Consider the following 13,375-nt stretch of genomic DNA (forward strand, 5'->3'; position numbering starts at 1 on the left):
GGAGGGGGCTGCGGGGATCATGCCGGGGGGGCTGCGCCTCGGCATCGCTTTCTCCTCGCCCCTCCATGGGCCCGGACCTTTTCTACAATGACTTTCCCTGAGCTGAGCAATGGCAGCTTGAGTGGGAACCGGACGGGACAGGGCGGCCAGGGCGGTGCCAACCGGTCCTGGGGGCTGCAAGGTGAGGAGACCCCCGAGGGCAACGGCACCACGCTGACTTTCGTCTTGGACGTGCAAGCGGTGGGCGTCGGGGTCTTCCTGGCCGTCTTCATCCTCTCAGCTATCGTGGGCAACATCCTCGTCATCCTCTCGGTGGCTTGCAACCGGCACCTGCAGACAGTCACCAACTACTTCATCGTCAACCTGGCCATCGCCGACCTGCTGCTCAGCACCACCGTGCTGCCCTTCTCAGCCACCTTGGAGGTGCTGGGCTTCTGGGTGTTCGGGCGCATCTTCTGCAACATCTGGGCAGCGGTGGACGTGCTGTGCTGCTCCGCCTCCATCATGAGCCTGTGTATCATCTCCGTGGACAGGTACATCGGCGTCAAGTACTCCCTCAAGTACCCCACAATCATGACCGAGAGGAAGGCAGGGGTCATCCTCGTGGTGGTCTGGCTCTCGTCCATGGTCATCTCCATCGGGCCACTGCTGGGATGGAAGGAGCCGCCACCGCCGGATGAGAGCATCTGTAGCATCACAGAGGAGCCGGGCTATGCCCTGTTCTCCTCCCTCTTCTCCTTCTACCTGCCCCTCATGGTCATCTTGGTGATGTACTTTAGGATCTACGTGGTGGCCAGGCGGACCACCCGGAGCTTGGAGGCAGGGGTCAAGAAGGAGAGGAATAAATCCATGGAAGTGGTGCTGCGCATTCACTGCCGCAGCGTGCTGGAGGAGCCTCTCTCCAGTAGCCGGAGCAAGGGGCACAACTTCAGGAGCTCCCTCTCTGTGCGGCTCCTCAAGTTCTCCCGTGAGAAAAAAGCAGCCAAGACTCTCGCCATCGTTGTGGGTGTTTTCATCCTCTGCTGGTTCCCCTTCTTCTTCGTCCTGCCTTTTGGTAAGTGACCCTGTCCCCCATCCCCACCCCGCTGCCGGTGGCTGCACCCCAGCTCCTTGGGAAAAAACTTTCAGGATGCAGCTCATGCTTGGAGCTGAGGGGTAGGTAACGGATAGGTGAATAAACCAGCAATGAGTTAATTCAATTAATTAACACTTATTCAATATTTATTAATCAGTCACATAATCAAAGTAAATAGCAAATTAATAAAATAGCAGCGCAATAATTGGTTTAATTAATTCATTCTGCATTCAGCAGTTTAATTAATGAAGTTCAGGCTGAGGAGGAAGCAGCTCTGTTTCAAACAGGCTGTAATCATGGCACAGTGGTCTCCAAACAGCTTTGCCCTCCCTGCCCCCAGCCTCCTTTCCTCCCAATTTGGGGGAGGGCACCTGGTTCTGCCTCTGTGTCCTCAGGGCACCCAGGTGGGAACCCCTACTGTGAATGGGTGATGATGCTGGAGATGAGTGAGGTTTGATCCTTCTAAGGAGCATGTCAGCGTCTGAAACATGTCCCGCCAGCTTCCTGGGATGCCAATGTTGTGCAGGGACCTGGAGCAGGACCAGGTCTTACCTACAAGGGTGATGGTCCTGGGTGATTCCCCAGGACTTGATCCACCTCTCGCAGGAGTTGTGCCCCCAGCTCCTGGCCCTGCCATGGTGCCCGGTGTCACTGGGTGCTCATTTGGGGTTGTGTGATGGGTTACGCTCTGAAGTTTTGGCAGGTTGGTTGCCCAGGGGAAAAGGATGCAGCCCTCTGCGTGCAGAGGAGGCTGAGTGGGCACAGAGCCCACAGGGCAGGGGGCCGTGTGATGGCCAAGACAACGTCCCCCTCCAGCACCAGTGTTACCCGCGGCTCATCAAGTTCAGGAAAGTCAGAGCTCTTCATCTCTGCCTCATCCTCAGGGGACCAGGTTAACCCTCTGGAGTGGTGTAGCTAAACCTGGGGGGTGGTGGGGTGGTGGTGGTGGAAAGAGATTAAAATAACCTCTGAATATTGACGATGGCCTTTGCGCAGAGCTCAGCAAAGCAGAGAGGTCTGTCATTCCAACCTCTGGGTGGGACCCGTGTGTCCCAAAGCCCACTGGGGACTTGTGTACAAGTAACCCAGCAGCCAGGGAAACATTATAGCTAGTTCTGCGCTTTTTCTCAGGATTTTTCAAATCCTCTTGCTCGAGGCTGCCTCTCAAGTCAATGGAAACAGAGCATCGTGACCACAGGACTCATTCTGACCTGCTGAGGTTCTGATCTCCCTCCAGCATTGCAGCTGCCCCCCTGGGGACAGTCGGACCCCAAGGCCATTAGACACCTACTTGAGGCCACTCAATCCCCACCTGCCCTCCAGTGGGATAATTCACCAGGACCAGTGGTGCTGTGGGAGCTGAGGTGTCCCTCGAGAGGTGGATCAGGGTTGTGGGTGTCTGGTCCCACCACACTGCTGTCTCGTACCTCTTTGCTTCATTTTGTCTCTCTGAGGGTGGTACCTGGTGAGTTTATTGCAGCTCTCAGCAGGGGGGAAATTGCTGCTGTGAAGCTTTCACCCTGCGTGAGCATGGGAGTTCATGGCGTAACTCAGGCAGGGAGCAGTAAGGCTGCAGTGAACTTCTCTCACTACAAGACCCAAGATTAATTATCCCATCTGACCGTGCCTCAGTTTCCCTTTCACTGATCAGGTGCACTGGGGGATTTTTGTAGCCTGCAAATATGTAGTTTGGGAATTGTGGGGCTCAGGGAGATGCCAGTACCCAAAAGCTGAGCTCTCTGGGCAGCCCCAGTCTGATACTGGCCTCCTTGGCCGATCAGCAGGGCAGAAACCAGCTCCGAACCTCATTCACACCTTTACACCTTACAGCTAAGGAAGCTGGAAATCAGGATCCTGTTCCTCTGGGTTATTCCCAGTACTTGGAAATAGAGAACAAACATCAGGCAAATACTTTTCAGTAGAAAAAAATATTTTATTTTGTTTTACCATATCTGTTCCCCCTTGAAACCCTTGAACCAGCTCCTCCACTGATGTAAATCAGTACCCTTGCACTGAAGTCAAAGGAGATACACTGATTTACACCGGCTAAAAATCCAAACTTCATTCCTTAAGTACCTCCCCTGAACCCATTTGCTTCCTGCAAGCACACAACTTGCCAAGTTCTTTATAAACATGGCTTTGATCTTTGCTTCCTGCTGTATTATACATATAATACAAACATTGCAAAAGTTCATTTATTTTATGACTACAAAATATGCTGCCTTTGAATTCAAGCCCCTTTTATTAATTGCAATTTCCTATTTAAATCTGAGAATCATTCAATGCTATCTAGAAGGAGAACAGAAACTTCTGCAAGGTCTAAACTCTGATTTTGCAGCTCAGGAGACAGGTCTGAAACTCAGGGAAATCAGCAAAGTTCACTGTAAATCCACAAACTGGAACATGCTGGGGCCAATTCTCCTTGAGAAGAAGTTGAAAGTGTAGAATGGCCTTTTTATTTGCGTGTTAGACAAACTTGCATGAAATAATTTGGGGCCAACTGGAAGTGATATTGATACACACATTTTAAATTAAAACGAAACACTGGAGAGAAACAAAAATCACTTTCAACTGAAGTAGAGTGTGTTGTTTCGATTTAAGAGAAGAGTGACTGGAAGTTTATTAAAAAATGAGTACTCGGATACATCTCAAAATGAACTGTCACATTAAAATGAAATGAGTAAGGGATCGATTTTCTTCTGAAAATATCAGAACGTTTTTGCCTTTTTTTTTTCTATTTGACACGAATTTGCAAGAAGTTGTCATTGACTTACACTGTTGACTGCCTGTTGTCTGATTACGCTTTTTAGGGATAAGTAAATGTGTCAACGGAAGCAAGCTCTCAGCTCTACTTAGCATTGACTTCGCAGTCAGAAACTCCTGTACTGGCTCAGTCAACCGATGGCTGTGTGAGTCTGCACAGACCTTTGCAGCAGAATAGTTTCCACGTTAGCTAAAGAGGAGTAATATTTATCACATCAGTGTGGAGAAGCTGAAATAACCAATAATTTTAAATAGCAGGACCTATGTATGTGCCAAGTGGTGTTAGCTGTTTCTCCGCGCTTGAATAATCTACAAAGATTCTTCTTTAAATCGGCTCAAACTCCCCAATACCTCTTCAGTCTATTTATCAGCTGAGTAATTTAATCGGCTCTTGGGTTTGTGATACATGACCCCAAGCACAGGATGCCATCACCAGGAGTTTTAACACAATTAACAGTTTATGCGGCTAATGAAACTCCTTAAGCAGCTGGTTGTTCAGCCAGAGATGAGATCCTAATTACCCACATAACTCCTCTGTGGGTTGTATCTTTTGCCAGGTGCTCAGTAGAGCTCTACCAAGCTGCTTTGTCTGGGGATCCTGGGTGGTGGTTGGGTGGTTTATGCCAGGGTGCCTCTTCCCTTAGCAAAGCCCTGCCAAGAGAACGTAGCTGGAGGCTTCTCAGAGAAGTTTAAGGGTGTTTTGTAGGACAGGATTCACAGAATCACAGAATGGCAAGGGTTGGAAGGGACCTCAGGAGATCATCTAGTCCAACCCTACTGCTCAAGCAGGCTCACCCAGAGCAGGGAGCACAGGACATCATCCAGGTGGGCTTTGAATATCTCCAGAGAAGGAGACTCCACAGCCCCCTTGGACAGCCTGGGCTAGGGCTCTGTCACCCTCAAAGTAAAAAAGTTCTTCCTCATGTTTAACTGAAACCTCTTCTGCTTCAGTTTGTGCCCATTGCCCCTTGTACTGGCGCTGGGCACCACTGAGAAGAGTCTGGCTCCATCCTCGTGACATCCAGCCTTAAGATATTTCTATGTGTTGATGAGATCCCCCCTCAGTCTTCTCTTCTTCAGGCTAAACAAGCCCAGCTCCCTCAGCCTTTCCTCCCAGGACTTGCCTTGCCGCTGCTCTGCTCCTCACCGACTGAGGGCTGTTGACAGTTAAACCACATTTAAATCTCCCACCCTTACTTCTCTCGATTCATGAAGGGACCTCAGGAGATCATCTAGTCCAACCCTACTGCTCAAGCAGGCTCACCCAGAGCAGGGAGCACAGGACATCATCCAGGTGGGCTTTGAATATCTCCAGAGAAGGAGACTCCACAGCCCCCTTGGACAGCCTGGGCCAGGGCTCTGTCACCCTCAAAGTAAAAAAGTTCTTCCTCATGTTTAACTGAAACCTCTTCTGCTTCAGTTTGTGCCCATTGCCCCTTGTACTGGCGCTGGGCACCACTGAGAAGAGTCTGGCTCCATCCTCGTGACATCCAGCCTTAAGATATTTCTATGTGTTGATGAGATCCCCCCTCAGTCTTCTCTTCTTCAGGCTAAACAAGCCCAGCTCCCTCAGCCTTTCCTCCCAGGACTTGCCTTGCCGCTGCTCTGCTCCTCACCGACTGAGGGCTGTTGACAGTTAAACCACATTTAAATCTCCCACCCTTACTTCTCTCGATTCATCTCCCTTTGGTTATCTCACACACTTGTGTCTTCATCTCAGCAGTCATAACATCATGGAGATGCTAGTTGGAAGTGACCTCTGAAGGTCCAACTCCCTCTCTGAGCAACACCAATACCAGATTAATCAGTCGTATTGGCCCAAAGCTCCCTTTACCTTTCTGAGGGGAGTTCCTGAAGTTGTGACTTACCCGACCTGTTTTGGACCTCCTCCTTAGGATGAGCTGAACTGTGGTGCCAATCTGCCTCTTCCTCTCCCTTGAGTACAAAAGCAGCCAGGGGCAGCTAACCAGCTGATGGTGTCTGCACTGCAGGGATTCACAGAGTGGTGGGACGTATCCTAGTCTGGATTTTTTTAAGTCTAATGGAAGCAAGATGCCCAGGTGAGAGAAATCTCAATCCTGTGTCAGTTCAAGCCTTCATTAGAGAGAGAATAGACAGGGAAACTCCCTCTTAGGTCACACAACCATAGAGGTTTCACTGGCTCTTCTGCTGAAAGAAAACCCTACTAAAAGTTAGGTGCTGGATTTGTCCTTGCAGTAGGGCATCTATGCCCTGGTTAAGGAAGCAGAACCCCCTATACAACACCTACGGATAGATAGTCACCTCCTGTCTCAAACCTGATCCAGGAGGAAGTAAGAAAGGGAGGAGGGATGGACCCTTGCTCCCCATCCACTCTTCAGTGGCTGGGGGGCATGCAAAGACATTGTGGGACCCCACATGGAACCATCTCAGGAGCGGAGGCAAAGACCTTCTCCATCACCACCCCAGAAACACCTAAGAGGAAACAACTAGTCCTGGGGATCAAAGATGCACTAGCAAGTACCCAGGACGGCGATTTCCACGCCTCAATAGCCCTTGTTTTTTAAGATGCGTAGTCTAGTCTGGGTGGTGGGCTCCCATGTTTGTTATTCTTTGGATTTGGTTAGAAACCAAGACCAGTGTGAGAAAGGCACAGCAGCACCCATAGCTGGTACCACACAGGGGTGAAGGACACAACCCAAGGCTCCCTTCACTCTGTCCCTCCACAAGCAGCAGGTTACCTAGACAAGGAATGACTTCAGAGATCCCTCAGTATGAACAAACCCCTCCATATTCCTGGTCTTGTGTTTGCCTCGGGGTGGTGACCTGCCTGTGTCTGCAGCGGAAGCTGGTACTCATTTCTAGCTATCATTCAGCAAAACAGTATATTGGCTTTTTTACCTGTGTCCTGAAGGAAAGGCAACTGCTACACAGACCAGGCTCAGAAAGGTCTCCTTCAAGCCAAAACAAAAATATCTTTATAGATGCTGTTTTTCACAAGGCAGAATTCCTTTCACAAAACATTTTGCAGAAGACAGGCTCGCAGAGGCATAGCAGTGCTCAAGCTTCGGTAAATGTCACTTGTAAAACAAATGATGGGGAAGACAACGTAGGTAGAAGCACATTTCAGAGGAGACAAAGTCTGTTCTGGTAGAAGTGGAGAATCTAATTCTATTCTGGCAGAAGAGCATTTATCATGGTTTCCTAAGAAAAAATAAAGGGCTTATGTCATTGCTCTGTGCCTGTGTAAGCCTTTTCCCACCACCTGATGAACTTTTTCATCAGTCCTAATCACGTTTAAGAAAGTGCTAATTGTCCTCAATATACCAAGTTCCTATAAAAATGGGCAGATGGGTAAAGGAGTAGGGACTCATACTCTTCCTCACAGAAGGAAGGTTGCAGAGGGAGCTGGTTAGACGTCAGAAAATAATCACTAAAAATCCACCACAAGGCACAATTTCACAGAAAACCAAACTTCTTTAGTTTTGTTGTGCACAGGAGGACCTGATCAAAAGTATGATTTAAAAGGAGGAGGATGAAAGATAGACCATTCGGTTGATTGCCAGGGCAGCCTCTTGTGTCTCCTGAAATTTTCAGTGTCATGGTGGAAGTGGCAGAATTGGCAGGGAAAAAGGAATGGGCAACTGCTTTGGAATAATTAGCTATGGCCCAGAGCGTCAAATCAAACTGGAACAAGAGCAGTTGCAATGAACTATTCCATCTGCCACATGTCCCCTATTGATCATGGTCCACAGGAGCCATACATTCATTAAAAATGCCAGCAAAGACACAGATGCAGAGTCTCAAAAGCTGTGAGGTGCCAGGCTCTGGTTTGATTTATTGGACCTCATCCAGGCAAGAGGCAAGATTCTTCTCATCCGCTTTGCACTACAAGATATTTCCATCAAATGGGCTTGTGCCAAATTAGCATAAATTCATTAAATTATAGGGGATGGATGGGTCTTCCAGCCCAGCTCCCTTTCTCAGGGAAAGATCACTTGGCCTCAAACCATTCCTGGCCTGTTTTTCAAGACTGTTCTTAAACCATTGCGGTGCAGGCAAATCCATTGCTTTCCCAGGCAAATTATACTGTCACTAAAGCAGCCCTCAAATGTGATTTCTGCTGCTTTTTTTCCAGTTCACAGTGTCTGCAATAACATTAGGGCTGTGTTGCAGCCTACCAGAATGTCACTCCTAGGGCATGATAGCAGGGATGCATGTGGTGGGCATGGCACAGGGCCACATGGGAGCATACAGCTCACTGGGATAGCGCTGGAGGAATAACCCAGACACAGGGAACCTGGCTGGGAGTCATCTGCATTGACCGTGGCCATCTGGAGAAAATACTGTGGAAAAGCAAACTCTGAGCTGGGTTCCTCTCCAGGGAGAACTCGTTGACATCCCACAGAAGGGCACGGGAGAGAATTGCGAGTAGGCACATGGATAACCAGCCCGTGAGCAAATGATGTAGCTAAAGCATTTGACGGTGTTGACTGACTCCTTGTGCCCTAGTGCAGAAGCCACCAGAGTGCACAACAAGAGGGAAACGGTCCACGTGTGTTTGGAAATAGCCAGCAAAAAATGATGATTTGGAACCCAAATGAGTGCGTGTGTTTCCCTTCCTACCCATTACCCTACGTAGAAGGCCAGAGGCAGATGGAAGGGGTTAGTGCAGTTTTTGCTGTTACAAGAGATGCAGCATTCTGGACCTCAGATAATGATTTGGGCACCCAGGTTTGAACACATGCTTTGCCTCTGCCTGGCCAAAGTGATGCAGTGATGCACTGAAGTGGCTGGGAATAGAACCCAGATCTCCCATGACCTATGTACGGGATCACTCTGCTTCCAGTCCACCCACCGCACCACCAAATAAAACTATTTAAAGCCAAATGTCTGTTTTTCTATCACAGTGCCTTGACGCATCTGGAGGCAGTTGCTATAAAGGATATACCACAAACAGGAAAAAAATAGATCCTGAAAAATTTAAAACTCCTGTCATTCAGTGGGCAAAATGCTATAAAATCTCTCAGCAGGAGTTTTGGAACCAATACCAAAATACACCATCTAACATTAAATGCATCTATATTAGGCTGGGTCTGACGGTTTTATTGTATTTGCACACAGAAAACTTTGTCCTGGATATTCTGGGAAGGAGCTTTTAATTAGCCTGATCTATCTCCATTGATTCATATGTGGATAAATATTTGCTCGTTAATGCTGATAATCTGGTTAATGAGATGTAACAAAGATGGAGCGGAAGGGTGGGGATGCTCTTTGCTATGATCACGCAAGGTGGTTGTTTAATCTCTTGCTACCAGCTTGTTTTTAATTGGCTTTGCCACAACGAACAGCATGCATTAGGTTTTAGCATCTGTCTCATGTTAGCAAGCAACAGTATAAAAGCTTCATGCTATCTGCAGGGTTTGAATTAGAAGTGTGCTCACCTTAGTGCGTATGTACAGCACTTTTGCTCCAGGCTCTTCAGAAAATGAGTATTTTTCCTTGGGAAAGTAACCTGAAATATCTGCCGATCAGTGGGTCAGGACTTTACTTGATATGGTTACTGTCCTGTATTCCAGGTAGGGCTGATAGTACCTATTAACACTACAGGACCTTTCTGGAATGAAGTCCCAGTTCCTGGTGCCAAACATTATCTATTAGGTAAAGTTTTCCATTCCATGCCTTTGTAATGGGCTGAACTTGTTCTGCCAAATGTGAGACAAAATGAGGTAGCCATATCTGAGAAAGATGATGGGAAAAAACACAGCCTTCAGTTCCTATAAGAAGTATTTTGGGGACAGCCTTCAGTTTAAAAAGCTCTGGCAGGACCATAGGTCAGAGCAGAAACTGAGCATTTCACTCCAGCGGGGTTGGGAGGTGCTTTATGTCAGGACAAGGCAGGAATTAGACAAAACTGGCCCAGTATGGCCAACTTCTCTGGAGAAAGCCTGTTTCTGAGGTGTTGGCAAGGCTGGGCAGTTTGGCAAGGCTGGAGCTTGCTGAGGAAGGGCTTGTAAGAGCATTGACCCCATGGTGTCTGATGGGCATTTCTGCTCCTCTGCAGTCCCCTGGACTGCTCGTTTCCACACTGTTCCCATCTTCTCCAATATCAAGATAGTCCCTGGCATTGGGTGCCAACGGTATGCAGTCTTCAGCTCATTGCTTTTCAGCTTTCTACATAGCCAACAACGAAAAGTAGGTATTTTGAGGCTGCAGTTCATCCTAATATTGGTATCGACACCAGTCAGAGGCCCCAAAAGCACCAGCGTCTCCCCAGTGCCTCTGAGGAAGGCCACAGATCCCTTTAGCTCCAAGGTGCAGAGTCCCTATCTAAACCAGCTGAGATTAATCTCACTGCGAGGCCAAATACGGGACCAGTTTTGCCAAAGTCTGACACACTTTCAGCTGGCACTGGAGCTGATAGGACTTGCACTTTAAGGATGTGAAGTGCTCCGTAACATCAAGAGCTCAAGAATGCACACTGAAAATATAGACCTATTTTGGCATTGCTTTGTAGATGGGATGGTAAAATGGTTCTAAATCACCTTTTTCTCCCTGGAGAGCTGTGAGGAGAAAAAAAATATATGTTTGCAAAATGTTTGGCCATAACTGAGCTAAGTACCTTCAGATATCCACGAGGAAACAAATGGTTCTGTCATCAGAGCGGAGCTGAGCGGGGTGAGTTTGTGAAGTACGGAGCCACACGCCGACCAGGGAGGAGATAGGGGACAACTCAGCCAAGCTATAACTTAATGTCACTTCATCGAGCACCCACCTTCCCTTGCAGCTGCTGCAGCAGGGTCATGCACAGAGAACAGAGCATGATGCTGAAATTAAACTCTGCAAATGTAAGAAATCAAAGTTTTGCACAAGTGATTTTCACTTTGAACTTGTCAACCTTCTGAGCCCTTAACTTTGCAACTTCCTTAGTGTTCATTCAGCAATGTTATTATCATAGAATCGTAGAATCATAGAATAGAATCATAGAATCGCTTTGGTTGGAAAAGACCTTTAAGATCATCAAGTCCAACCTTTAACCTAACCCTGCCATCCCACCACTAAACCATGTCCCTCAGCACCTCATCTATCCTTCTTTTAAATACCTCCAAGGATGGGGACTCTACCACCTCCCTGGGCAGCCCATTCCAGAGCTTTACAACCCTTTCAGTGAAGAAGTTTTTCCTAATATCTAACCTAAACCTGCCCTGGTGCAGCTTCAAACCATTCCCCCTCGTCCTATCATCCGTTACCAGGGAGAAGAGGCCGACCCCCTCCTCACTACAGCCTCCTTTCAGGTAGCTGTAGAGGGCGTTATCTAGCATACAGTGTATTTTGGCTGGAAGATGATGTTTCATGTGTTCAGTAGAAGCCAGTGGTCACCAGGGTAGAGTTAAACAAGACATTTTTTAACATATAACCCAATTGCAAAGTAAAGAAAAATCTATTAAAATATTTGTTCTCGGTATGAGAAAATGCATCTTTACAACAGCTGAAGCCCAGAATCTGTAGTTGCAAAGGCTGTGGTTTATGCACCCCATTTTCAGCACTTACCTTTCCATGGACACTGGTGGGATTTTGAGTGGTGCCTACAGCAACGTCCACCTTTCAATATAAACTCCCAAATCCAAGTGGCTGATGAGGACAGGAGCTGTCTGAGAAAACAGGGGTTTTCTTTGAAATTTCTCTTCCCATATAAATTCAGTTCAGGAAAATACAGTTCTACCCCTGGATACCTCTATATGGTGCATGGCATCACCAGGTACATATTTTGTACGTCTCTTAGCCTTACTGCCCTTTACATGGTGATCCTCCTAACTGCTCTACATTTCCTGGTATACCCCACCGTCTCCCACTTAGCCATGATAAAAGTGCTGGCCTAGGTTGTGTCATGGGTTATACCATCCTCCAGACAAGTAATAATAAGCAACTGAACTGCAACTCTCAGAAGAATGACATTGCCATTGGCAATAGAAAATATTTCAGGGTTTGTTTGCTTGGTGTTTGGGCAAAACAAGGCTGTAAAGAGCTCCTGGCATTAAATGTACTTAGTGAAAAATCTGGTTTTCCAATTAATAGATGTTTAGAAGTTTTTGACCAACCCAAGTTGTTCCATCTCCTTATTCTTTTCATGCACAAAATTTCAAAGTCCTCCTAAGGTATCTAGTTTTGAGGGTACAAAGAGGGTTTTTTCGCCCATCATTCCTTACAGGAAAGCTTGACCCTTCTTGCATTGAGTGGGTTCTCTGGAGGTTGTGAATGAGCTTTGTCCTCTGAGCAGACCTTTTCCCAAGAAAGCCTGGTACTAGCCGCACTTTGTAAATGTGGTTTTCTGCCCTATGTTGTGAACTAATTAACTTCGTTCCTTGTCGTGTGATAATAAGGCAAGGCTAAGTGTGGTCTTATAACCCTGAGACTGTCATTTGCTTTCTCTTGGGTTGTCATCAAGGCAGATCTGTTGCATGCATCAACCCAAAAGAGCTCTTCTGAGGATAGCCAATGTTTTATTCTTCTGTGCGTTGGCTGTTAAATGGTGTTGCAGGCATCAGTGGCTTTTACTGATGGGCCAGGCCCTGGAGGAAGATGGCTGCTGCAAAGTTCAGGGTGTTGGGTTTTAGTTCTTAGCAGCAGGTGTTACATCAGGGTTATCACTATGGCTATATCCACTAGATAAATGCACCCATTCCAGGAAGCAAACCCTGCACTTTCTCCAGCAAAGCAATGCAGAGGGACTCACATCCACAAAACTTGGGGCTAGCCCTCTCTAGAGGAGACTTGCATTTCCACGTTGACACAGGGTTTTCTCCAGACATCACTAGGTGTCCCAGTAGCTTTAAGACTTAATTACTATTTTGAGACATCTTTAATGCAAAAGGGTGTATAATAACATACCAGTTGTTGGCAAGCTGCCAAAGAGGGTTTTGGGTAATCCAAGTGTCCTACGCCTCAGGACGACCCTGCAAATGGGGCCCATCCAACCCTCTGTCCCACCAGGTTACCATGTAGCACCAGTGGATGGTAACTCCCTGTGGACAAGGTCTTCTCTGTGGAGTACATGAGAGCACTCATCTCTCCTTCACAAGGGACCTCTTAAATGTGGCCATGGGGTTGGAGACAACCAATCCCTTGTAGCTATGGTGGAGCCCCTCATTCACTGTAGCTTGTTTCTATGCAAGGTTTGTGATGGGAGAGAAGAAAAGGAGATGGAGATGTGGAAGGTACAGTAGGAGATGAGGAGGAAGAGGAGGAGGCTTGAGGTGGAGTGAGGCTAGTGAGGTGCCTGGAAAGCCGGAGCCCTTCTTGTCTCCAGCAGCCCTGAAGTGGCAGGGCTTCGAGGTTCTCGCAGGTGACCCCACATCAGAAGGTTTGCTGAGCCCCAAAGAAGAACCATCCCCTCTCTCTCCTAATGCTCAAATTCCCAAGAGTGTTTCCAAGGGTCAAAGATGTTTTATAGTCTTGTTTTTGTTTACCCACCTGCTCTAAATTTGGTTGTAGCTGAAAGGGTTTGGGGATTTGGGAGTGAGGGTAGTTCATGAGGCATAGCTTCAGTATTAAGGTTCA

General features: G+C 47.5%; 1 protein-coding gene across 1 annotated transcript in view; it reads left to right on the forward strand.

Moving 5' to 3' along the window:
• Positions 1 to 87: 87 nt before the first annotated feature.
• Positions 88 to 13,375, forward strand: part of ADRA1D (adrenoceptor alpha 1D) — a 58,643-nt gene continuing 45,355 nt past the window's right edge. The window contains exon 1 of the mRNA XM_009636893.1: positions 88 to 1,054. Within this exon, the coding sequence (XP_009635188.1) occupies positions 88 to 1,054 (967 nt within the window). The remainder of the gene's footprint in view (positions 1,055 to 13,375) is intronic.

The sequence above is a fragment of the Egretta garzetta genome, unplaced genomic scaffold (assembly GCF_000687185.1).
Source record: "Egretta garzetta isolate BGI_Z169 unplaced genomic scaffold, ASM68718v1 scaffold684, whole genome shotgun sequence".
In the NCBI taxonomy this organism is placed as follows: Eukaryota; Metazoa; Chordata; class Aves; order Pelecaniformes; family Ardeidae; genus Egretta; species Egretta garzetta.